The sequence below is a fragment of the Pseudonaja textilis genome, chromosome Z, assembly GCF_049901715.1.
Source record: "Pseudonaja textilis isolate UNSWEBS1 chromosome Z, rPseTex1.2, whole genome shotgun sequence".
NCBI lineage: Eukaryota > Metazoa > Chordata > Lepidosauria > Squamata > Elapidae > Pseudonaja > Pseudonaja textilis.
In genome coordinates, this window is record NC_142008.1 from 76,346,868 (window position 1) to 76,374,578 (window position 27,711).

The 27,711-nt window shown below is 37.4% G+C and overlaps 1 protein-coding gene across 1 annotated transcript in view; it reads left to right on the forward strand.

Annotated features, from left to right (window-relative positions):
* Positions 1 to 1,643: 1,643 nt before the first annotated feature.
* The window catches only part of ADCY1 (adenylate cyclase 1), a 251,325-nt gene continuing 225,257 nt past the window's right edge, over positions 1,644 to 27,711 (forward strand). Inside the window, exon 1 of the mRNA XM_026702318.2 lies at positions 1,644 to 4,916. Within this exon, the coding sequence (XP_026558103.1) occupies positions 4,149 to 4,916 (768 nt within the window). The 5' untranslated portion in view covers positions 1,644 to 4,148. The remainder of the gene's footprint in view (positions 4,917 to 27,711) is intronic.

A 27,711-nucleotide genomic window follows, 5' to 3' on the forward strand; every position in this document is an offset into this window, starting at 1 on the left:
GAAATCATCAAACCTTTAGAGCACATCAGATCAATCCTATTAATTATCTTACAGTAGCATTCAATGAAAGCATACTTGTTTAGATGCAATTTCTACTATGTTCACTGAATTTGCCCTTGTATAATAAAACAGCATTGCATCTTTATTCTTATATCTAGATTTATGATGTAAAACAGGGGTGTCAAAAGTTGATTTCATTGAGGATCACATCAGGTTTGACTTCAATGGACCAAGTTGGGTGTAGCCAGCTTGATGTTAGGAATAATAGGAATAATTGGGGTGCCTGTGGCCAAGCACTCTGCTAGTGAAAATGGGCTCCCGAGCTGTGTTTTTGCATGGGAGAGCCTTCTGCAATCTTCTGCCAGCAAAAACAGAGCTTGTGGGGAGGGGTGCACGCAGCCCTTACAAGCTGCGTTTTTGGCCGCAACAGCCTCCTGCAGACCTCTGCCAGTGAAAACAGACCCCCCCGAGCTCCATTTCTGCTGGCAGAGGGCTGCAGGAGGCTGTTGTGGCCAAAAATGGAGCTCATGAGGGCTGCATACAACCCTTCTGAGCTCTGTTTTTGCTAGTAGAGGCACTGCGGACCGGACCTTCAGTGTTTCCAGGATGGCCCTATGGGCCAGATCTAAGCACTCCGCAGGCCGGATCTGGTCCCTGAGCCTTGAGTTTGACACCCCTGTTGTAAAATATTTGTGATATTTTTATTTTGTTTTCAGTTTTGAAATATGTATCTTCCCATTTTTTCCAATGTATATATTGCCCAGTAACTTTTTCTCTTTATATATTACAACCTTTTTATAAATTCTGCATTGCTATAATCATTGCAGGTCTTTATTTGCTTCTTAAATCAAAGATTAGCCCATCTCTTTTGTTTTTCTGTTTCCTAATCAAATCTGAAAGCCATCTTCTTTTTACAATCTTTGGTAGGCAATAGAATAGGAAAAATTGATGTTAAGTAAGTTAAATAATGTTAAAGCTTCCACTTTTCATGCTAGGAAGCCAAACCAAGGAAGTCAGCATGGTCCCACACTAGGAAGTTAAAGCATAACATGATTTCACATTCAATATGAAACTTAAGTTATAAACATATGTGTATTATTCTTGAAGCTATATAGCAAAGAAGCATTTGTAATGTTTATGTGTGAAAATGTTCCAAACCCTAGAATCCAACATGTATCTGTTTGACATTACTGTACAGGTAAATAAACATGAAAAGACATCAATAAATCTGTGAGTTATCACATAGATACATAAAAAAAGTTTAAAAACTGTTATTTCTGGAGAATAGCTTTAGAACAAGGAAGCTGTGGAACTTAGAAGTCTTATCAGGAAATAGAAGTAACTTCTCTATAGCAAAACTCTTTCTTAATCTGTGGAGAACTCTGTTATTTTTCAAATATACTTTGGAAATGATATGCAGTATAAAAAGTTAGATCAATTGAATTAGTGGAACAACTTGCCTCCAGAAGTTGTGAATGCTCCAATGCTGGAAGTTTTAAAAAAGATGTTGGATAACCATTTGTTTGAAGTGGTGTAGGGTTTCCTGCCTAAGCAAGGGGTTGGACTAAAAGACCTCCCTTCCAACTGTTATTCTATTCTAAGTGATCATACTTTTTTCTGACTTGAGCTATCTGTTTCAAAGCTACTTCTTCTTAAAGAAAAGTAACCATGCTTTGAATGTGTGTACAATATGTAATATGTACATTCCCATTAACATAATCTGATTTTCAGGCATAAATTTTGTGATAGATTTTTTTTGAGCAAGTAGTTGTACAGAGCAATAATTGCACTATTTCTACACGAAGTCTTTATCCTAATTTCAAAAGCAAGTTTGAACTCCTTAATTCCACAAAATTTGGTATGTTCAAAAAGATTGCCTGATCTATTTCTTGATTAACTCAGATGAATTTGAAACTGCAGTAAAGCTGATCTTGGAAATACTGCAGCTCTGCAGAGCTTCCAGCAGGTCAGTTTCACAATTGCAACAACTCCATCTTTCAACTCTTTCAAGGGGACCAGTTGCTTGATGGCTTTTCAGTTCTTTCTCACAGGAACCATTTGAAGGAAGCTGTACATAACCAACTATTATTTATTAATTAAAGATATATGCTTATCCATTTACCAAGACTATTTAACACTTGGGAATTCCCAATCGTTTGTTTCCATCTTGGCAATTGTAATAAGCTCTATATCTTAGATAAAATTCAAACTGAGATCTATGACAATGGTTCATCTAGCTAATAGAAAATGGGTTAAAAATACCACATACTTATGAACTATTGACAATTGATAGAAAGGAACAATCTGGCTCTAATTTGTTTAGAACGAGGATGATTAATTTTGACTATGAAGTTTTGTAGAACTGGGTCCAAAGTATATTAGCATGCTTTAAGAAAATTAATAAGGGTACCCGCTAATTCACCTAGACATTTATCAGACCACTTACAAAGAAGGGCAGTTTATAGTAAGGAGGTAGTTAACATCTACGCAGGTGGCAGCAGCAATCTCATTCCTTAGCAGTTGAGGTGCTTGCCATTTGAACAGATGCTGTCTTTGTCCTGTTCTACGGTGTGGCACTAACGAATACGAGGGAACCTAAAAGCAACCTAACAAAATGGTAACCGCAGATCTTTGTGTATGCGCGCACACCCGGACCTCGAAAATCTGAAAACGACTAGAATGCTGAAAGGCTGGTTCCATTCTCCTTAAACCTTGGGAAAAAGCCATTCCGATGTAAAAGTTGCTTCTTTGAGGACACTGCTTTGAAAAATTCATCATCCTTTCAGAATGTTTAAATGTTATGAATACACTCGTCCTTCCTAGTTAGACTGGGAAATTAATGAGATTCGTTTTGCAGGTAAATTTTAAATGGCGATGTGTTCAGTTATCGCAAGAGTCGTCCGAGCTAACTTTTAAAAAAAGAATTCATGTTAAAAAAACCAGCTCGCCCCCGACTATGCCACTAGATTCCTCTCCCCACTTGTCATATCCCTCGTGTACTGCAGCCAGTTTGCTGCCGATACTGCATGCACTACTAGGTGTCCATTCTAATCTGTTGGCAGGAAGGCGTGACACAAAGTTAAAAAAAAACACCTCTCGGGCGTTTTGCTCGGTGAAGGTGAATAAAAGCACGAATACGTGCTATGGAGAAATGGCGAAGGACAAGAATTAGGAGAACGCTAAGGAAGTGGGGAGGGGCATCAAACTCGGACAAGACCCTGTATAAAACCTCAAACGGACATTTCTCTCCCCTCTCCCCGCCCGCAATCTACTAAGATTGGGCAGACGCGCCTGGTTTCTCAAACCAAAACGGTGCGCAAGCGCAGGACGCTTCCTTGGGTAAAATGCTTTTGGATGTAGGAAGGGGATCACCCAGTCTTGATATTTCCCCATTTAACTCTTTTTCTCTCCCCTGATCTGGCTCTGTCGCTGTTGGAATCCTATTAATTTAACCGATATGTATAATTATTTGGAAGATCGTTTTTTTATTTGATTGCGTTACTGATGGGAGGGTTGAGTTCTTATTGCTTCGTTTTATTCCCTAGAAACCAGCATGCTTGCGTCTCCCTTCTACCACCGTATCCTCCAAATTGCCGCCTCTGATCAAACCAGCCTGTGGATCGAGTCTTTTGCCCATCCTTGTCTTTTGTCTCTCAGCCGTTCCTCTTTTTTGCTGTCTTCGGACCAAGCCATTCGGGGATTGTAGCCCCTGCAAGCTGCAGGCCAGAAAAGCCGAGTGTGTTTGTGTGTGTGTGTGTGTAGAACCTATTAGCTATGTAGTGCGAGCAGGGAACACCGCACGTTGAATTAAAAGCGGTGGCAGCGACAGCCTGGAACGTAGTGAGAGTGACTTTGCGCCTCCGAAAGACGCTCTGAGGCCATCTGAAAAGCGGACTTCTCCGGCGGTTGCTGTTGCGTGTGGCGGCGGCTTGGCTGCCTTCGGGGACTGCTGCTCTCTTTTCGGTTAGCTTTCAGTGTCTAGAACCGCTCCTGCTCGCCACCCCCCCCCCCCACCGCTTTCCCACGTTCTCAAAAAAGCAGCCGCCGCCGCCCCCCTCCCGCCCCTCTTTCCCCGGTTTCTTTCCAGAGCTGAGCGACGGGGGCGACAGTGGCTGAAGCAGCGGAGGAGCTTTCCCTCTGCGGGGTTTATGAATGGCCCTGACATGGAGGAAATGCCGTTTCAGAAAGTCAAGAAGAGCAAGAAGACGAGAAAGAAGAAATGTTGTCGCCGCCGCCGCTGCTGTTGCTGTTGCTGCTGCTCCTCCACACCCGGCCCGCCGTTGGCAGCGGCGCCACTGCCAACTCCGTCGGCTGCAGGCAGTAGTAGCAGCACCTCCGGAGCTGCGGCCGTGGTAGTGAGAACTGTCGGAGAGGGTCCCCCGGTGCCCTTCCTAGACGGCGTCGCCTGTGAGGATCAGTTCGACTGCAAGGAACTGGAGTCGCTCTTCCAGAATTACAATCTGAAGCTGGAGCAGACATCCACACTCAAAGCGCTGGCAGTGCTCATCGCACTGACTGCCAGCTTGGCGCTTCTGGAGCTGCTTTCGGGCCCCAACCTGACTATTTCCAAGGGCTCCCATCCGGTACACTGTATCATCTTCCTCTCCCTCTTCATCGTCACCAATGTTAAGTACCTGCAAGTCACACAGCTACAGCAGATAGTGAAGCTCACCTTGCTTTTCAGCTTTACCTTCGCCTTCCTCTGCTGCCCTTTCTCGGTGGGCTCCTATGGCATGGAGACACCCAGCGCCCCCGAGCAGGGTATGTGGCAGCTCATGCTGGTCATCTTTGTCTCCTACTCCCTCTTGCCCGTCCGCACTCTCCTGGCCATCGTCTTCGGTTTGGTAGTGACCGTCTCCCATCTCATAGTCACTGCCACTTCAGTCAGTGTCAAGAGGCAGCCCCTCTGGAAGACGGTGAGTAGGCTTCCTCTAAACAGTTCCTCACCTGATTTTTCAGTCTTTAAGAGGGGGAAGGGGGAAAATGCTAAAAAATGTTCACGGTACAGTGTCTTTTTAGGAACTGATAAGAATTAGGGCAAACAAGCTGAAACTGTTCCTTAAAAATTATAACAATGTACGATTTTTAAAATAAGTTGATTTCTGGTATTCATTTTCAAGATTCTCCTGAATGCAAACAGACTTTGCAATCATACTGTTCTATTATACAAATAGCAAATTTATTTTTAAAAAATCGTCTGACAAATTAAATGTTTTGAAAATCTCTAACCAAAAGGCTTGGAATTGCAACATGATTTGCAGTTTATGATGTGAAGTGTATGTTTTTGGATATTGGATCCATGTGAAATTGCTTCTCACAGGTTAGAGCATAATATCTGTTGAGGACATCTGGTAGAAGTAAAGAGTATGGTTGATATTGGTATTGGCATGAGCTCCTCTTAAATCACAGATTAATAGTATCAATTCACATGTCTCAGTAAGTATATATGCTATTTGTTTTCTGAGAACATGATATGATACAGTGTTGAATTGGTACTCTGAAGCATATCTTTCTCTGAATATATGTGCAACTATTATCATATGCCTAATTGGGGGATATTTTAAATGAGACAAAAGTGAATTTGGATAGGATATGATGGATGAATCATTATTGTTTCTTCTTTTAATTGTGCCTGATTCTCAGAAATAGTATGAGCTGCAATTTTATGGGCAAGATTTTTCAGAAGTGGTTTGCCATTGCCTCCTTCCTAAGGCTGAGAAAGAATGACAGGCTCAAGGTCATCCAGTTTTGTATTTAAGAATTAGAATTAATGCTCTCCAAGATTCTACTCTGATGCCTTAACCACTACACCAAACTGTCTCTATATTTTACATGTTCATAAAATAAGCCGGCCAGCTAGAATTTGGGATAACTCTACTTGAAAAAAAATAATTTGATTAATATTAAGCAACCTTTCAGAATGTTTTGAGACTATTGTAAAATACAGGAGAGTATAACCTTGTATTTTGTGATAAACTCTACTTCAATATATCCAGAGATTCATGATCTTCCAATTTCTAGCCTGATGGCTTACCCCCAAAGGTTACAAGAAAGTTTGAATTAGGCTATCTATGGGCTGACAATGAGGAATTAATAATGAAGGAAATTATTTCTTTCTATGAAAATGTTAGAAGGGCAAACCACTAATTTTATTACTTTTCACACACACACACAATATATATGTGTGTGTGTGTGTGTGTATATAACTGGGGAAAGGGATTTTGTGTGTGTGCATGCATGTATTGTGGATAAATGGATGCATATGTACCATCTCTTTCCCCAGTTTTCTATTTTCTTCCCCTTCTTGTTCCTTACCCAATGAGAAAATCCTTCCAAACCACTGATTTTATTACTATTTAAATATCATATATATATGATGTGTGTGTGTATGTATATATGTATATATGTGTGTGTCTGTGTGTGTGTGTGTATCATACACACATACACACACACATGCACACATACACACACAATACACACACTATTCCTTTCCCCAGTTTTCTTTATCCACCTGCCTGAAATCTTGGTGTTTCTACTGGATCCTTCTTAATGGCAGCAGATTTTTCTCTCACTATCTATGTATAATATCATTCTGTTTAACTTCTTAAGAGGCTTTCTTTCCTGAATTATTTGAACAAAAAGCTGCTCTGCACCATCTTTAGGAATGTGCTATTTCCCCTCCCCCTGCCTCAGAAAAAGCTATTTATAGTTCTTCAGGGCTTCCTCAGGTGTCTACAGATTTACACACTTGTACTATGAATAAAAGAAAAGAATTAGTGATGGTTTACAGACTTGAGTTTGCTGGACCAACATGTTAACAAGGCTAGTTTCCATATATAATTCTGTTTTGAATCTAAGTTGAGAGAGCTTAAAGGAAGATGGGAATCTATTTACTGTTGTGTTTGACAGTGTACAGATTGTTTTTTTTAAGAGAGAATAGTTATTTGGTTTAGGAGAATCTATTTTGATCAGAGAATAATACAAAAGGAAACAATCTTTTATTGTGCTTTCTGAGGTTGTTTTCCTTGACTGAATAGATTGTCGTGACACACAAAAAGAAACATTCTCTGCCACAACCATGAACACAGCCCACAAATGTAGGCATTAAATCATGCCTATGGTTTGTAGCATGTTTTTGTCTGCATTTTTAGACATAAAGTTGACGTGTGTGTATGTACCTCAAGGAAATATATGTAGCCAGACAATTTATACAGTATTACTCTTTGTCCACTGCTTTTGAATTGATGGACAAAATAAAGTGTATGTTTTCAGGTGGGAGGAAGGAGGGAGAGAGAGAGAGAGAGGGAGATAAGCTGAGTATTATGATTTGTCCAGATAATCTGGTAGTCTATTTTTAAGTTCATGATTTACAGATTCAACGAAGAAGGGAAAATATGTGGACAATTTAAGCTAAAATTTAAGCTATAATTAAGAACTTTCAAATAAATCACTAGTTTTCAAAGCAATTATACTATAAAATATAACTAGACATTTGTTAAACATTTCATTTCAAAAGCGAATGAAGATGTTTGATAGCAGCTAATGTCTTTGAAAAACAGATAGAATAAAGTTTTTCTTTGTTTGAATATCATAAAAAGATACCTATTTCTCTTTCCAGTACTTCCAGCTAGTATTATTTTGTTATGTAACTAATTTACAACTGTTTTGCCTTGTTTCTCCTCTCATCTATTTATTTAGGAAGTAAATACATTTCCCTTATAATAGACCACAATTTTGATTTAATTATATTTATTCATAAGAAACTCTCTGGAGAAATTGAATTCACTTCTTAGTAAAAAGATTTAAGATTCCTCCAAATCTAAGTCACATTTAGTACACCTCTGCTAAAATTTTGCATTATATATGGTATGAATTCTTTTGCTGGATTTTCAGTCCACTAGACATTTTTATGTGTCTTTTATATCAGTTTCAACTGGAAACACTGGAAAGAGAAATAGTTATGGAAACTCTAAGCTAAAGTAATTTAGGGACAGTCTCAGACTTCTTTTTGACTGGAGGCACTGAATAATTTGGACCCAGTGGATCCAAAACTTGAGGCAAAGTCATCTTATCTTGGGACATTCCAATCAAATCACCTTCATCGGGACATTTATTGTAGCATTTCCTACAGGTGGAACTGATCCACAAAAACAGGTGAATGTAACACTCCCACTCCTTTTCCTCCAGTATTGTTTCTTTCCAACATAATTTTTGGTTGGTAGCTCTGTGGTTAGATCCTGGTTTCAGTAGGATTTAGAACACCTAATGGATATAGAATTTCCATATAAGAATTATTTCCATTCAAATATACATGGAAATAACCTGGTTTAAATCAATTTAGCTTGTTCATGGCAAACATGTTTTATACACAGCTTCAGCATCTTAACTGAGGTTAATGTTTCATATATATATATTGTTTAGCTCCTTCAGAAAGAGAACTTTCATTTTTATTTGTTTATTCACTTATTTATTTATCCAACTTATGCCACTTTTCTTGTGGTGCAGCTGCTGCTCCTCCTCATCCTGGAATGTTAAATTATTTTGGATAACATTAGGTAGATTAGCTTTAACTAGCTAAAGGAGACTTGATGCTTTGATGTATATAACATATATGGGGCCAGTATGACCATATACTGTGGCAGATGGAATGTTGTTACCTTTGCACCAAAGTGGTATCTATTTATCTACTTGCATTTGTATGCTTTTGAACCAGAGGTGGTATTAGCAGAAATTTTCAGTAGTTCAGAGAACCGGCAAATACCACCTCTGACTGGCCCCTTCCCCATCTATTCTCTGCCTCCCAAGTCCCAGCTGATTGACTGGGTCTTCTTTTGTGGTCTTGCACAGGAGAACGGAGCTGGAAAGCAGGTTAGTGGGGTGGGGAGGGAATGGGCGTTTTGCAGTAATCTTCTCCCAGGAGTGGAGTTGGAATGGAGATTTTGTAGTATCCTTCCCTTGCCATGCCCACCAAGCCATGCCCAGTAGTAAATTTTTTTGATCCCACCACTGTTTTGAACTGTTTGGTTGGCAGGAGCAGAGGCAAAGCGGTAGCTTATCCATCATAGAATACTTGGTCTCCAATAGCCAATGTCCAACTGCAGGTGAAATGAAATAAAATGAAATGGTATGTATGTGTGTGTATGTATGTATGTATGTATGTATGTATGTATGTATGTATTTACATACTTACTAGATTTGCTAAGGCTAATTCCTATAAGACTGGGTGAATTACAACATATCCATTAAATTAGAAAGCAACTGCCCAGACTATGTCTGGTTTATGGAAGATTAGCATTGTTTTGCATTATTTAAATAATTTGAGTTATATTTTTATAACAAAGTATCATATTTGTATTAAATAACCCATGCTATCCAGTGGGAAAATAAAGAATATTTTATGTTATTTAATCCTCAGGTATTTTTATGGAAGTTAAGAAGTAGAATGGAAGAATTGTTTAAATAAAACAGAGCAATTTGTGTACATTTTTCCCCTTATACCTTTTGCAAATGGGAGTGGATATTTGAAAGGGACATTTAATAATCAAGCACGGCATCACAATTTGCATCCAAATAGTCATCCCTGACGCAGTTGAATTCATCCCTTATATATGTTATCAGTGCATTAATAGTGCCTCCAGGATTTTAAGGGCTCCCAGACAAAACATCTCTGTGAGTCCCTTAATTTGAAAAACCAGCAGAATGGTTCCTTTTATTTTTTGAAAAAGTTTTTTATTTTTATAATAGACAAAACAACAAACAAAACTTTCTTTCAGTTGTATAATGTGTTGGTTCGGCACATATCTTGTGTGCGCAATATCTATATTCCTTTTCTCTTAACTTTACATTCATATTATATTCTAGTCAACATTTTGTATTATATCATTATTATGCTATCATTGTTAATTTCAATTTCAGGCTATCTTTGAAGGCAAATCTCCATTTTTACTAAATTATATCCATAATATAACTTATTCAAAAATAATCTATTGTAATATAACATTATTAATACAATATACTTCAATTTCTTACTCTTCTATCTAGCCATTGATAAAATAAATCCCAAATCTTATAATATTCCTTTTCTTCTTGCTCTCTGATTGCTAATGTTAGTCTACTCATTTCTGCACATTCCATTATTTTCTTAATCACCTCCTCCTCCGTCGGAATTTCCTCATTTTTCCAATTTTGAGCAAATACAATTCTAGCTGCAGTTAAAATAATAATCAAGCATGTTGTTTCTTTACTATAACCTTCAGGTAAAATCCCCAATAAAAATATCTCTGGTTTTAAATCTAATGCTGTTTTATCACTTTTTCCAACCACGTGCGTATTTTACTTCAATATCCTTTAGCTTCTGCACATGTCCACCACATATGGTAATAAGATCCAGGTATCTGATGACATTTCCAACATTTTGCCAATTTGTCCTTGAACATCTTTGCTATTCTTGCCGGGGGTAGATACCACCTGTAAAACATCTTATATGAATTCTCTTTATAAGCTTTTAAATTGTTAATTTATAATTTCTAGTCCATAATTTCTGCCATTTATCCAAGTCTATTCCATATCCAAAATTTTCCCCCCATGCAATCATTGTTTCTTTAACTCGTTCTTCTAATTTCACTCCTAATAAGTAATCATCGTCTCTTCAGTGCCTGTTAAGATTTTATCTAATTCAGTCAATTCTTTATAAAACCCATCTATCTTAGTATCTTTTTCATATCTAGAATGTATTTGCATATATGAATGCCAAATCGTATTTATCTCTTGTTATACCAATCTAGTTCTTGCTTTGTTTTGAATTCACCCTTTTCATTTAAAATTTCACTATATCTAATAATACGTTCCATTTTAAAAACATTTGGACATGCAAATGCCTCCATTGTTGATAACCAGACTTTCAAATAGTGTTGTTCCCTTATTTTTTCCCATGTTGATAATAAAGTATCTTGAATATAATGTCTCCGAAAGTATCCATGCACTTTACTTTCCTTATACCATCAAAATGCATGCCACCCCAATTACAGATCATGGCCTTCCAATGTTAACAGTCTAGTATTTCTCAAAACAATCCATTCTTTCATCCACATCAATATTACTGCCTGATAATATAACTCCCAATTAGTGTCTTGTAATAGTTTTAGTTTAATTCTTGTCTTCTTTCCCTTTCAACATCATTTTATTTAAATCCTCAAAGTATTCTTTCCCTAATTTTATTGGAATCATCTGAAACAAGTATAATATCCTTGGTAATACATTCATTGAGAACTGTTTAACATAAAAATATTACTATATTAATTGAGTCTGTACATTTAAAGCTTTTTTATCTTTCAGGCTCAGTTTTATAAGAAGTTTGCCAGCAAATTGTACCACAATGGGAAACAAAGACATTGATATCAGCCATATTATACTGAATAGAGACTTCTTGATTTTGATATGATACATGTACAACTTTAGATATTATTTGCTTATGAAAATTTTATATATTATTTGCTTATGAAGACAGCGAAGGCCCTTCCAGCCCCTCAGACCATATAGTTGGTATCCTGGGATACCCTACAAAGCACCCTGAGGAATCACTATGTGCCCAAGCCATTGTGGATTGTCTGCTGGCATGCATTTAATCTCTGAAACCAAGCGGAGGGCAAATCAATTAGCCTGTACATGGTGGCACTATGAAGGGCAGCCCTATACTGTGACTTCAGAGATCTTGACAATGTCTTCTTAGACTGATTAATGTGTGGCATGAGGAACATCTGTCTTCAGTAATGTCTACTTGCCAAGGCTGACCTCACCCTCCAGCTTGTGCTCAACAAGCCCCAAGCTGCCAAGATGTCTAATGTATCCATGGCAGAAATCCAAGGAGCGAGCAGTCTGGCTGCCATGAGAAGAACCATCACTGTGCACCATGACGAGGTAGATCCTGAAGAGGTACCTGAGGAGGACGATGACATCAACCAAGTCAAGTCCACAAAAGGAAAAGGCTGGGCGAGCAAGATGAAACTGTGGCAATCCCAAGCAGCATGTGTGGGCTGTGGCAGAAACCACCTGTGGGCAGTGTGCAAGTTCAGGTATGTCAGAGGTGCAGAATCTATGCCTACAAGCCTCACAGAAACAGCAATGACGGAAAGAAGACTGCTTTGCCGTTGCCAAGAGCCAGGGCAGGGCAAAGACAGTGATTGGGCAAGCCTGCCTGGCCTATGTAACTCAGATACACATCTCAATCATGATAGAAAGGTCCCCCTGCTGCATTCACTGGGTCCTCCCTGTCCATAGTATCTTGGAGCAGCATCAAACATCTAGTGCCCAAGATATCAAAGACATCCCTATCGTTGGAAGTGGCAAGTTCCAGGTAAAATTCCAGAACTTTGAAGGGTGCCTCCAGCTGATAGTGGTCGACAGATCCTTGCCAGGTCTATTGGGGCTGGACTGGTTCGCTTCACTGGGCCTAGGGATCAGTGGCATCAACACCATCAGAACCAAGAAGTAGAGACCCTGGCCTGAGAATTCACTGACATGTTTAGTGGGGACCTGGGCAAATACTCAGGAACATTAGTATCCTTTAATTTAGACCCCCAGGTTGCCCCCATCCTCATGAAGCTGTGTCAGGTGCCATTCACTTTACTACCAAAGGTAGACAAGCAGCTGTAGTGCAAGGGATTGTGGAGCCGGTTGACCATGCGAAGTGGGAATCCCTGATTGTAACTCTAATCAAATCAGATGGCTCTGTCCAAATATGTGCTGACTATAAGTGCATGTTAAACAAGGCACTGCAGCGGAATGCTTAACTGGCACCTGTCTTTCAGCATCTGCTGCACTCCTTGGGCGAAGGAAGAGTCTTCGCCAAACTGGACCTGGCCCAGGCCTACCAGCAACTTCCAGTAGACAATGCCACAGCAGAAGTGCAGACTAGTGACACACAGAGGAACTTTGAAGTGTTGCTGGCTACACTTCAGGGTAAGTATGGCACCTGGACTATTCCAAAACCCCAAGGAGCGTCTACTACAGGACATTCCTGGCATTGTCCCATACTTTAACAACGTCCTAATCTCTATTACCCACAAAACCGAGCTCATAGACTGCCTGCGAGCAGTGCTAGGCCAATTCCAGGAAGCGGGACTCAAGGTTAAAAAAAAGAAAAGTGTAAAATCGTGCTTGAACAGGTAGAGTTCTTGGGCTACCTCATCTATGCTTCCGGACTGCACCCAACAGAGTCCAAGATACAAGCTATCCCAGAAGCACCTATCCCAATTAACAAAACTGAACTGCAAGTCATTTTTAGGACTTAAATTTTTACAGCATGTTTCTACCCCACAAGGCATCTGTAGCTGAGCCCCTTCATTGGCTACTGGACAAAAACACACTGTCCTGGGGCAGAAAGGAAGACGCCGCATTCAGAGCTGTCAAAACTCCACTAACATCTGACAGTGTCCTCATACAATATAACGAGACCTCCCCATGGCTCTTGCTTGTGATGTATCTCTATTCAGCGTGGGAGCCATACTGAGTCACAAACTGCCAAATAGAAAAGAAGTGCAAGTTGTTTTCTTTTCAAGAACTTTTTCATTGGCGGAACGGAATTACAGCCAAATTGACAAAGAAGGATTGGCTGCAGTTGCTGGAGTTAAAAGGCTCCATGAGTATCTTTACAGCTGCTGGTTCAAACTTGTGACAGACCATAAGCCATTACTGGGCCTGCTCGCCAGAGACTGCAAAACAGTGCAAGTATTGTTCCCTCACATGATCCACTGGACGGATTTCCTAGCAGCTTATAGCACATCGTGTAGGGAAACACCTGCACGATGCAGACACCCTCAGCCAATTCCCACTAGCCACCACAGTAGAAGACCCAGCCCCAGCAACCTCAGTGCTTTTAATTGACTGACTTTCTGCCCCTGTGACTGCCTCAGAAATCGGCAAGCATTTTACAAAGGACAAGGTAATCACCCAGGTGCTTGACTGGATATGAAGGGGGTGGCCCAAGGGACCAGTCAGTACAGACTTCCTACCCTTCCATGCCCATCAAAACAAGCTGTCTGCTTAGTGGGGTTGCCTGTTATGTGGAAATAAGGTTGTAGTCCCTCTCAAATTAAAGCAGCAAGTCCTGAAAACCTTGCATAAGGAATACCTGGGCATTGTGAAAATGAAGTCGCTGGCCTGTACTTATGTTTGGTGGCCTAATATGGACAAAGCAATTGCTAACTGTGTCACCTTGTGCCAATCATGCCAAGAATCGAGGCTGACACCCTCCTTGACACCTGCAAGTGAGTGGAAGACTCCCAAGACATTCTGCTCCCGAATTCACATAGACCTGGCAGGACTGTTCCAAGGACATACCTTCCTAGTGGTCAGGGCCCTTTGGAAGCTATTTGCAACCCACGGGTTGCCAGACTTACTAATGTCCAGCAATGGGCCTCAATTCATATCAACACAGTTGAAACTGTTTGTAGCAGGACATGGCATCTGCCACACCCTGGTCACACTTTTTCACCCTGCCAGCAATGGGCAAACAGAATGAATGGCCTGGTCAGCCAAGGAGACCTTAGTGAGGATGGGCCTGGGGAATTGACATACAAAAGTAGCTAGATACCTACTGGTACAATATGTCATCCCAGCACTATAACAAACTGGAGCCCGGCCGAACTCTGATGGGTTGCTGGCTAAGGACTAATCTAGATCAGTTGCCCCCAAGTTATTCCCCAGTAAATACCTCAGGACTCTACTAGTAAAATTTGGACATTTGTAAATGGGAACCTAGTGTATGTCCGTAATTATTCTGGGGACCCCCTGTGGTTACCTGGGCAAATAATAGGAATAACTGAATCCTGTTCCTATAAGGAGGAACTGCAGGATGGCAAAATATGGCATCGTCATATTGACCAGTTGAGAGGGTATGTTAACACCACTTCAAATTGCCAGCTGGAATGGGCCCATCCTGAAGCAATCATGATGGTAGTTGATTAAACCAATGAACTCTGTGCCCAGTGAAGCCAATCACAAGGTGAGCCTATCTTTGGAGCCAATCCCACTTGATTCCAGAATGCCTACATCCGATACTCCAATGTGGCCTCTAGCTGACCAGAGAGCACCAGCAACAGGTCTGCGTAGTCTGATTGCTGAAACTGAACTGCATAGGTCCAGGTGGGTGAGGCACCACCCAAACTATTTACAAGGCTACGCATGCTCCCTGTGGGTGGGAAAGAATGTTGTGAACCAAGTCTTCACTCAGGTTCGCTATTATAGTGGGAAGAGACATTCAATTTGATTGGCTATACCATCTGACAGCTGACTATAAAAGCACTGTCAGATGGAGTCTACTGTTGCTTGATCTATTGCTGTTAGCTGAGCTGCTGCACTGTTAGCTGAATTGTTAGATGCAAATAAAGTTAGCAATAGTTCTTTCCTTGTCGCCTTCCATCCACAGTACTTAATAGAAATGGTTAGCATTCTATTTCTTTTCCTGGCCTGATTGGACTCACTATGAGGTTTTTGTTCATTTACTTAGCAGGTAAAATAATTATCTCTAAAACTTCTGGTTGCAGCATCATGGCGGTGTGGGGAGAGAAGAGTGAGCTCTGCTTTCTCGTCCCCAATCTGCGCATCTGGAGGCCCCTGCAAGGGCACGCAGATCCTGGAGGGGTTGGGGAAGCCTGAGAAGAGGTTTGACGGTGGGCGACTGTTGGCAACTTTGAAGGGAAACCTCATTTGCTCCAGCATGTGAGAGATCTGCCATTCTAATGGTGAACCGAAGCCGTGGCGCTCTCACTCAATGAGGAAGATACAAGAATATGAATGGCACTTTTGGCATCGAGCAGCAGATTGAATATAGGAGTGTGAAGAAGGCAGAGAGTGAAAGCTGAAGAGAAGAAGTGGTGGATATCAGATGGCTGAACTGTGAGTCTTAATACAGCGGATGGCGGTCCAAATGTGGAATGGTGATCCGGCGGTGAGAGCAAGGAATTTTAAGATGGAGAATTGGAGCTGATCTATTTGGTTACTTGAGATTGATTGATATTATTTGGATTTGAATATAAAACTGGAGAACAGAGTATATAAGAAAATTGGAGCAAAACTAGATGGATTTGTGATTTGAAAGTGAAGAAGATTGGTGAAAGAAAGACACAATAAGGAGCTAGATCTAGGAATGGAAGTGGCCATCTTAATCTGTATAGGAAAGAAAGCAGAAGAAAAGCTGATGCAATAGAGTGTGACTAAACAATGCAAAAGAACAGTGAATGAACAGTGTTTGATTGACTGATTGACACATATCTATGTAAATAACCAGTGAAATAATACTCTTAAGGTTTGATTGAAATTATTAGATACCTTAATAGAGGATAGAATGTACAAAGTGAAGATTTTATATACGATACTCCTGAAACCTAAAAGCTTAAATGATACAAAACTGTGAGAAGATTAATGAATTGTCATTCTAATTATTATTGATTGATTATTGTCTAATGAAACAAGGTTTAGTAATAAGAATTTAATTATATTTATCTATTGCTTAAAATAAAATATCTATATTTAAGAATTAAATAACCATATACAATATAGTTGATTAAGGATAATTTAAAAGGCATTAACTCTAGGAATAAGTAAAATAGGAATTAAAAATTGAAAATATTATACTCCCCCTCTGAGAAACATGTAATAACTGTAAGAATTATTAATGGTTTAAACCAAAACTCTGAAGCAATAGTAACTGACATAGATATACAGTACTATAGATTAGATACGTGAAGAGATATATATTAAGGAGAGCTATTGAATAGAACAGACAGCAAAGACAGGAGTAAATTGTGAATAATAAAGAAATATATAATAAAGTAAAGAACATGACTAGAGTCATGACAACGACTCTGAAAGGGCAAAAAATGATCTCAGGCTCATCAGTGTCCATTGCATCTCCAGCGAGTCAAAAAATGATAGAGGGAATGTTGAGTACGGAAAAAGCAAGCAATACTGTTAATATGCAAACAATGCAAACAATATTGTTAGCCATCCAGGAAACAATGCTTAAAATACAGGAGACAATGTTAAATAATTACATAAATGTAACATTCAAAAACTGGATGAAAAAATAGGAACGATTCAGCAGACAATAGAGAAGAATGAACAAAAATAAAAATTATAGAAATTAAAACGGAACAAGCATAAGAAATTGGAAGGGATGGACAGGAAAGTAACAGAGATGAATAGAGATTTGGAAAACTTGATAATCCATTTGAAAATGAAATGCACAGTGTTTTATCTGAGGTTCCAGAACATACCAGAATCCAAGGATGAAGACCTAGGAGCCATAATGTCTCAATTAATAGCAGAAGCATTGCAGAAGGATTAGCAAGAAATTATAAAATAACTCAATGAGGTTTACAGAATCCATATGAACTATGTGAGGCGAACTGCCAAGGGAGGTTCATATTAGGTTCGCAAGAAAAAAAGGGAGAGACATCGTATATAAAATTACAATGGATGAGCCAATGGTTTACAAAGAAAAAGAAATTGTGACCTTAAAGCAGATCCCAAGGCTGGTGAGAGAGTTAAGGAAAGTTTACAGATCTCTGGCAGCATTTCTGAATAAACAAAATATTTGGTTCCGATGGCTAGTGCCAGAAGGAATGCTGGTGACGTGGCAAGAAAGAAGAATAAAATTTGACAGCATCGACAAGGCGCAAGAATTCTATGACCAGCTGGCAGAAGTAGAGGAAGAAGGGAGCAGTAAGGAAGAGTTGGAAAGTAAAAAAGTCAGTAGGATCAACAAGAAGACCAACAACAGGAAGTAGGAGAAACGGAACAGGAAAAAAAAGCAAAGAAGAAAGAGAACAATCAAGAAGAGAAGGACTAAGAACAAGACGACAAAGAGAAGAGTTAATAGAAGATTGAGACAGACTTAAAACCGAAAATGGAAGAAGAAATCAAATTACTTTCAATAAATATTAATGGATTGAACCTCCCAGATTAAGAGAAAACAAATATTGGCCAAACTAGTAAAACAAAATGTTGACAAGAAATACATATCCAAAAGTGATATAGAAAATGTTAGATTACCCCAAATTAGGCATACTATTTACAGCATTGGCAGATTAAAAAAAGGGGGATAACAATTTATGTTAGAAAAGGGATCAATGCAAAACAAATTTACGCGGACAAACAAGGTAGAATTTTAATGGTACAAATTAATATTCAACAAAAACAAATATTACTGGTGTGGTTATATGCCCCTAATGATAATCAAAAGGAGTTTTGTAATAAATTATATGATAAAATAATTGATATGGGTCAAGAAAAATATGTACTTAGTAGGGGACTTCAATGCCATTGTAGGCATAGAAAAAGACTATGTCAGTAAGGAACAAATTAGGAAGGGAAAAAAGAAAATTTTACCAAAAGTGTTTTTTGAATTTAATAGAGGAAACTAGTTTGGAAGACATATGGCAAAAAAGAAACCCAAACAAGAAGGATTATACATTTTATTCTAGTCCACAAAAATCTTGGTTGAGAATTGACATGGTGTGGGTGAACGAGGTAATTGAGAGAGATGCTATCTCAGTAGAAATAATGCCCAATATCTTGGCCAATCATAACCCTGTGAAAATTACTTAGAGAGGGCAGAGAAAAAGAAAGAGGAGATGGATATTAAATTCACAAATAGTAAAAGAAAAAGAATATAGTCAGAGAATTAAAGATGAATTAGAAATATTTTTAAGATCAATTTAAAACAATACACCAATCTACAGAATTTATGGGATACCACAAATTATGTAAGAGGTATATCAATAGCATATAAAGCTAAGAAAAGTAAACAAAAATGGGAGAAACAGAACGAATTACAAGAAAGTATTAAAAAATATGAATGTGAACTCCAAAAAGATCCAAAAATATGGAAGCGAAGAAAGAAATAGGGATGACTTGACATAAGTTAAATTTGATATTTACAGAGGAAAGTGCACGTAATTTAAAATTTGTTAGAATTTTTTTGAATCAGCAAATAAACTTGGCAAATGGTTATCTCATAAATTAAAGATAGAGAAAGAAAGAAGGTTAATTCAGCATCTTAAAAACGAAAGGAATATATGTCATCAGATGGAGGAAAAATAATTGTGCAAAGCTATTTTGGTGAGCTATATAAACAAGAAGAAATTATGGGGGAAAATATAATGGATTACTAGAGGAAAACGGTCTGGGTCCAATCTCTGAAGAAAAAAGAGAAACATTAAATAAAGAAATAACATTGGCAAAGTTGCAAAAAGTGATAAAAAAAACAGAAAAATAACAAAACTCCAGGACCTGATGGTCTACCTAGCGAACTATATAAAAACTTCCATGAAACATTTGAACCAAGATTATTAGAACTATACAATGAAGCATTATCAGAAGCTAGACTTCCAAAGTCCTGGTTTGAGGCATACATCACTTTAATCTCAAAAGATGGTACCGATCAACAATTAATTTCAAATTATAGTACCAATCTCGTTGTTGAATACAGATTATATTACAGATTTATGACAATATTGGCAGAGAGAATGAAACCAATTCTGAGTGAAATTATACACAGAAATCATACCGACCAGAACGGTTTCCAAATAAACAGACAAATTAAAAATAATATTAGAACAGAATTAAATACAATTGAATATTACGAAGTACACCCTGAAAATAAGTAGCTTTAATATTTTTGGACGCACCAAAGGCCTTCGATAACCTTAATTAGCAATTTATGCTGCAACAAATTGACTTGACTTGAATTTCGATATCAATATAGAAAAAACATTACAAGAAATATATTCAAAGAGTGAGTGTATTGTTAAATGGAGACCCCATGGATGATTTTGGAATTGCAAAAGGGGTGAGACAAGGGTGTCCACTATGACCTCTACTGTTTATTTTATCTTTAGAAGTGCTACTAGCGGCAACCAGACAAAAACCAGGGATAAAAGGGATTAAAATTAGAAACGAAGAATACAAAGTTCAAGCATTGGTGGACAGTTTGGCATTTATAGTAGAAGACCCAATGAACACAATTTTTATTTATTACAACAAATAGAAAAATTTGGAGAAGTAGCAGGACTCAAAATAAATAGAAACAAAACCAAAATAATAGTTGTAAAAATTGTACAAAGCAGAAAACAGAACTGGAAAATAAAATGGGGTTGCAGATAGTAAAAAGGTGAAGTATTTGGGAATATGGCTATACTCTAGATGCTCATCAATAAAAGATGACAACCATATAAAATTGGTAAAGCAAATTAGAAAAGAATTGGAATTGTGGGGGAAACTCAAATTGTCTTTACTAGGAAGAATAGCGGTATTAAAAATGAATACATTACCGAAACTAATATATCTGTTTCAGATGATCCCAATAAAATTAGGAAAACCCTTTTTTACAGAATTAAGCAAAATGACAACTAAATTTGTCTGGTTGGACAAGAAGCCATGCATTAAAATGAAATTATTACAAGATAGAAGGAGCAGAGGTGGTTTTGGACTACCAGAGTGGGAGCTTTACTACCAAGCAGCAGTATTAAACTGGGTTAAAGATTGGGTCAAGCTAAAAGACAAGAGAATTTTAACATGCCAGCCTATTTGGAGGTCATGACCTCCAGAAAGGCTGGCATGCATTTCTGTGGGAGAAAGAAAGTAATATACAAACTTTCTTTAATCATCATCTAATAAGAGATTCACTTATCACAACATGGAGAAAAGTTAAAAATAAACATTATATGAAGATACCACGTTGGCTGTCAGCCATGGAGGCCATGATCCACCCGAATAGATAGATATAAGGAAAATGGTAAGCTATGATGAATTATTAGATAATCAAGGGAAATTAAAATCAAATCAAGAATTAAATGAAAATGGAATTATAATCGATTGGTGGCCATATTTACAAATTCAAAATAAATATAAAAAATATTTAGAAGATTTTGAATTTGATAAAAGGCAAAACCAATTAGATAAAATTTTAATGGGACCAGAACAAAAATTTATCTCAAAAATATACAAATACCTATTAAATTTCAAAATGGAAGAAGAGACAGTGAAGAGCTCTGTGATAGCTTGGGCACAGAATTTTGGATATAGTATAGAGCTAGAATGGGAGATAATATGGAATGTAAATTATAAGCTAACAATATCTTCAGCATACAAAGAAAACTTGTATAAAATGTTTTACAGATGGTACCTTGCTCTAACGAGATTGGCAAAAATATCCCCTAATGTAAGTCCAAAATTTTGGAAATGCAAACAAGTTGACAATTTTACCATATGGGTGACTATGCCCCGAGACCAGGACATTCTGGATCAAAATCAAAAATTGGCTACAGGAGATCACCAGTTATCAAATTGAACTCAGAGCAGAAACTTTTCTCATAGGAATTATTAAAGACCAAATTCCAAAAAAAGTGAAATATTTAATATTACATATCTTAACAGCCGCTAGAATAGCCTATGCACAAGTGTGGAAAACTTCCAATATTCCTAGTGAATAATTGATACAACAAAAAATAATGGAAAGTGTTGAAATGAATATGCTTTCATTGAAATGAAAGAGAAAGAAGACTGAATATTTTTTAATTTGGCACAAATTATACAATTGGATAACAAACAGAAATAAGAAATAAGATATGAAAATTAACTTGTAAGAGACCTCAAGAAAATGAATTATAGATATATAAAATATATAAGAATAATTATGGATAAAGATATAAATTCGTGTTTGATAAATGTAAATTCAATGTATTAAAACTTATAAGAATTAGAACAGATGTCAAAAATGCTGTTAAAACTGATGTTTTGAGTTGTAATAATGGAAATACAATAAAAACACATTAAAAATTATTTCTAAAAGTAATTGTAGAATAAAAAGGAGTCATAAGGTTTAAGTGATTTAACAGTTAACTGCTAAAAAATTTAAACTACTTGACAAATTTGATTTGATAATTATATCAAACAACAACAACAACAATAATAAATTGCAAACATCCAAGCTAATTTAGGAAATCATTATGAATCAATACGATAAATTTTAAATGGACTATGTGGTCAAGTGTCTATGAAGATTCTCAGTCATCCAGGTCATAGTTGTCTCAAACATGCTTGTCTCAAAGGCAACTAAGACTTTCTTGTTTTTCTCTGAAGACATTTTACTTCTCACTCAAGAAGCTTCCTCAGTTCTGATTGGATGGTGGGGAATGGGAGGATTTATAATTCTTGCAGACAACTGGTCGTTTGCATTCTTTTTATATAGTCATTGAGTCTATTTGGAAGTTCGTCTATGTCCTCAGGGTTCACCTGAGTAATCAAATGGGTGTGGAGCCTTCTTGGAACTGCTGAGAGGACAGTGTTGTGGAGCTGTACTTTCTGCAGGATGTTTTCTGCCCTGTGTTCCTTCATTGTTAAACACAGGTGCATGTTATTGTGGATGAGTCTGTGTTGTCTGCATCTCAAACTGAAGCTCAAACAATTCCAGAAGTCTGCAATTTTTTCTGGAAATCAGCTTCCTGCATCAGTCAAAGGATATTCCAAAGTGCATAGCTAAATAATAAGATTCTCAGTCATCCAGCTATATGGTTGTCCAACTTGGAGGCCCAATGACTCTCTAAAAGAATGCAAATGACAAGCTGTCTGCAAGGAATATAAATTCTCCCATTCTTCACCATCCAGTCAGAATTGAAGAAGCTTCTTGGATGAGAAGCAAAACGTCTTCAAAAAACAAAACAAAACCCAAGTTCCAGTTGCCTCTTGAAAAAGCACCTTTGGGATATGTGCTGGAGTATTTTTTGTAACTAAAACATTACTCAAATATGTACAGTATCTGAATATGTACTTTTGAAAAAGCACATTTGGGATATGTGCTGGAGTATTTTTTGTAACTAAAACATTACTCAAATATGTACAGTATCTGAATATGTACAGTACTGTTACATATTTGCATAATGTGTTGATTACAAAAAATACTTGAAGGAACCGAGTCTCAAACGCGTACAATTGGTTTAAAGCAGAGAGCTAATATTTGACTGTTATGGAATGTTCAAAACAAAGTTCTCAAGTAAGCTAATAAGATATCACAAGAAATTTAGGAAACAATTAGTGCAACAGGAAGTAGAAGGGAAGGCGGGGGAATGCATGTTTAGCAGGAGAATCTGCATAAGGTCTGTAATTTTTGTTTTTGAAGCAGCCACCACCACCACCAGCAATATCTTAAGGAATACAAAATGACATCAAAAAGATGACACATATAGGATGATGGCACTATATAAATGTACTTGTGTCCCAGTTTTGGCACAAATATGTGAATCAATGGCACAATGAAATATATGCTATATATTTTGACAATGCAAGATAGAATAAATATAATTGTTCTCAAATGGTACATGAACTTACTGGATATCTTCTACTCAGAATCATGGAAGCAAAATCAAAATGACATCATTGCTAGATAGCCTTATTACAATTTTGAATATCCTTGGTGCTTCCCACTGAAGGAAAATAACCAGGAAAATTAAATTGTACAATAGAAGTTAAATAACATACATTTCAAGGAGGAAAATGTTCATCGGAGGTGGTATTCAGCAGGTTCTGACCAGTTCTGGAGAACCAGTAACGGAAATTTTGAGTAGTTTGGGGAACCGGCAAATACTGTCTCTGACTGGAGATTTCACAGAATCCTTCCCCTGCCACACCCACCAAGCCACACCCACAGAACCTGTAGTAAATTTTTTTGAATCGCACCACTGATGTTCATCACTATACACCACAACTTTTCAAATGTTCTGTTTGAAATTTTAATACATTTAATTATGTATACTATTATGCCAAGTAGTTTTATCAGTGCATATTTTTTTAAATCTAAACTAAATGGCTAATATTAATTATGAGATCCCCGTATGTCCCTACTCATAATTCAATCAGGGGTGGGATTCAATTTTTTTAACTGGTTCTGTGGGTGTGGCTTAGGTGGTGGGCGTGGCTTGGTTATGTTATTGGCTGGATGTGGCCAATTCAATATTACTCACATTGAGGCATCTCCTTGCCTGGCCTCTCATGACTGTGGGGATGTTGCAACAGTTGTAAGTGTAAAAAATGGTCATAAGTCACTTTTTTCAGTGCCATTGTAACTTTGAATGGTCACTCCACACAAGCAAAGTACCAGCAAAGGAAGAGAAAAAAACTCCAGAGAAGTTCCTGAGACAGGAAGTCTAGTCCTGCCAAGAATGTAATAAGGGTTAATGGAGAGGCAGTTTCTGTAAGCGACACCAGAATGTTTCCTTCCTGCCTTCCTTAAAGGATTAGGCCAGTAATTTCTTCTAATAACCGGTTCTCCAAACTGCTGAGAATGTTATCAACCGGTTCTAGCGAATAGGTGCGAACTGGTAGAATCCCACCCCTGAATTCAATATCATTTTAGCCATTCTATTGGTGTATCTACACTAAACTAATTGGTGTGTCTATGCTAAACTAATTAATATATTTCTTTAGAAGAGGATTCTTATTTTTGTTGTCAAATTTGAAGCTGATTGTTAATGTCATTCCCAAAATACAGTACCCATAAGGGGATGCAATATTTTATTGGTATTCTGAACAATGGATAGTGGAGAAAAACGTTGTATAGAATTAATTTTGGCACAAGAGTCCAATAAATATTTACTGGACTGCCAAGTTCTGCTTATTTCAGTGAGTATTCCTTCCACATGATACTTCCCCAACAATAATATTGTTATATATGTTGGGCGGAGAGAGACTAACTGACAGAAAGTCACTTAGCTGACTATCAGCCTAAGGAGGGACTAGAATTCACAGTTTCTTGGTTTATACAGACTGGTGCCTTAGCCACATATTGAGCGTTTTGACTCCAAAATCCCATTACTTTAGTAAATGCATTTTAGGAAGTAGCAGCTACATATATAATGTGCTTCAATACTTCATTTACTGGATGTTCTCCCCTTTTTTATAGCACAATTCACTAAATATTTGTTCCAAATACTATTCTTTTTAAATAATTTTACTAAATATTACATTATACAGATAAAACTAACACAAAGTATAAAAAATAAGTGTGAAAGAAAAAGAAAAAAGAGAAAAAAGAAAGTAGTAGCTTATCCCTACAAATATAAACAACTTTAATAACTGAACACCACTTCTTAAAATAGAACAAACAATCTATTCATTTCATATTTCACCTCATTCTCCATAAGCAAACCTTTAAATACTCATTATTTCAGTTTTTAAAGACTATCCTGCCAAACTCATTTTTCCCAATTTAAACAAATTAGTATTAGATTATAATCTTACTAAGAAAAATTTGATTGGATGTAGAAAAAATTAAGCATTCAAGAGAAAAGTGCATAAATATTTAATTTACTTTTGTGATTAACAAATGAAGAAGGCATTTTTATTGCAAAGGTGTTTCCTAATTTACATTTATCATAGCACTTGCACACCTAATTGATGTTGGCTAATCTCAAAAAAGCCAAATAAGCTCCCATCCAAAGCAGGTGTAAATTATTTACATATTGTTGCTAAGAAAGCAAACGATACCGAACTCTGCTTGAGAGAGGTTTAACCTTTTTTTCCTGGTTCATACTCTCTTGCTTTTCAAGTTGTTTTTGGATAAGTTGTTTTTTTAAATTTGACCTGTGTTTGAGCACGCTATTCAGTTCTCCTAAATAACTCCTGATAATTGAGCCATCGAGCTCTCTTTAGGAGCTATAGATTCTGAGTGCTAAGAAGTAAGAAAAATGAAACTAGTTAAACACTTAACTCAAAATATGTTTACAAATACAAATTCCTATCCTTTATATTCATTTCCATTACAGAGTATACAACTCTACAGCAACAACATAGCATCTTGTGTCTGCAGTATGCCTGGCCCAAGACAACTAATACATGAAATAGCTTGCCGTGGTTTGTAGCAAATATAATAGACTCTTTATTTCTTGACTGAATTAATTCAGTCTGAATTAATTCCCTTTGTTATAGCAAAGACATTTTCAGTCATCTGTAATTGCACTTGGGATGATTTCTAAAAAGACTGAAGTAATTATCCACCCACATGCAATTAGGAAATAAAGGTATTATTAATAAACACTCAAAGTATTATGCTTCAAACACATATAGGTGTAATTCAACTGACTGTTGAGAGGGCAGCCAAACTTAGGCACTGCTGACATTTGCTCAACTCTCTTTTCTAGTTAGAGGTGAAAGTAAATCTTGTATTTATAACAGTTATAGTAAAATACCAGAGACTTGGATCATTTGGTATCAAAAAGGTTTCTGGTGAGCAATTTGTGGTGTAGACCAAAAACTTTCCAAAAAGGTATTATATTTTTTGATGTTACGCAGAGGTGGGCTGCTATGCAGGGTGGGCAAACTAGTTGTTAATTTTATGGCCGGTTCAGTGTACTGGCAAATCCCACCCCTGGCTGGCCCTGCCCAGTCCACCCCTCCCCTCCTGAGAGTCCCCATGTGGCCCGTTTTGGATCCCAGATAAGTGTGTGGAGACTTGGGTAGGGTGAAAAATGGGCCTCCCAGAGGCTCTGGAAGGCCAGAAGTGGGCCCATTTCTAGCCTCCAGAGGGCCTCTGGAGCCCTCCTTTGGTACGTTTTCCCTCCCAGGCCAGGATGGTGCAGGAGGCCAACTAGGCCATGCTGACCATGATCATGCCCACCCAGCAACTGGGCAGATAACTGGTTGCTAATTTTTTTTGAAGCCCACCCCTGATGTTACATAACAATAGCATTTGCTGTAACCAATCCTGGGTATGTTAATTAGTATTAAATGGGGGCAGTATAAATTGTAGAAATAAGTAAAGTAGAAGAATTTTAGAAAAAAATAATAATTTAGAAATAAATATGATGGTTTCCACTCCTTACCATATAACATTTGTCATGATAATATGTTGAATATTTTTGAGAGAATTATTCTTGCAATTATTAACAGCCCACAACATCAATGCGGTTGGAGTGCTAACTGTAAGTTGCTATTAGCTCACTGGTAAATAGCTAACATTCTGTGTTACTCAGAAATGGGGAGAAAAGATTTATCAATAGCGGGACAAAAGTAAACAGAACCTGGTATCTCAACATTTCAATGTTAATTGAACCACAGATTTTTTTATATATAAAGGCGAAGTGTTCGAATGCAGATTATATTATCTATATGTATATGTAAGATTTATTTATTTTTATTTATTTATTTTTGTCAATTGCTTACAAGATAATAGGTATAAATAAAAGCATAGTTATGAATACATGGATACATATAAGAAAAAATAAAAAAATAAAAGAAACAATAGGACAGGGACAGTAGGCACGTTGGTGCGCTTATGCACGCCCTCTACAGACTTCTTAGGAAAGGGGTGAGATCAATAGTAGACAGTCTTAGGTTAAAGTTTTTGGGGTTTGGGGAAGAAACCAGAGAGTCAGATAGAGTATTCCAGACATTGACCACTCTGTTGCTGAAATCGTATTTCCTGCAATCAAGTTTGGTGCGATTAACCTTGAGTTTGTATCTATTGTTTGCTCTTGTATTGTTGTGGTTGAAGCTGAAGTATTCATTTACAGGTAGGACCAACATCATATTTAATATTCAAAATGAAAACATTTCTATGATTCAAGCAACTATTTCATTTTGTACAATAACAATATTATTGAAACTGATTAGTGCTATCCAGCATTCAAATCAAAACTGATTGATCAAAGGAAAAATGAT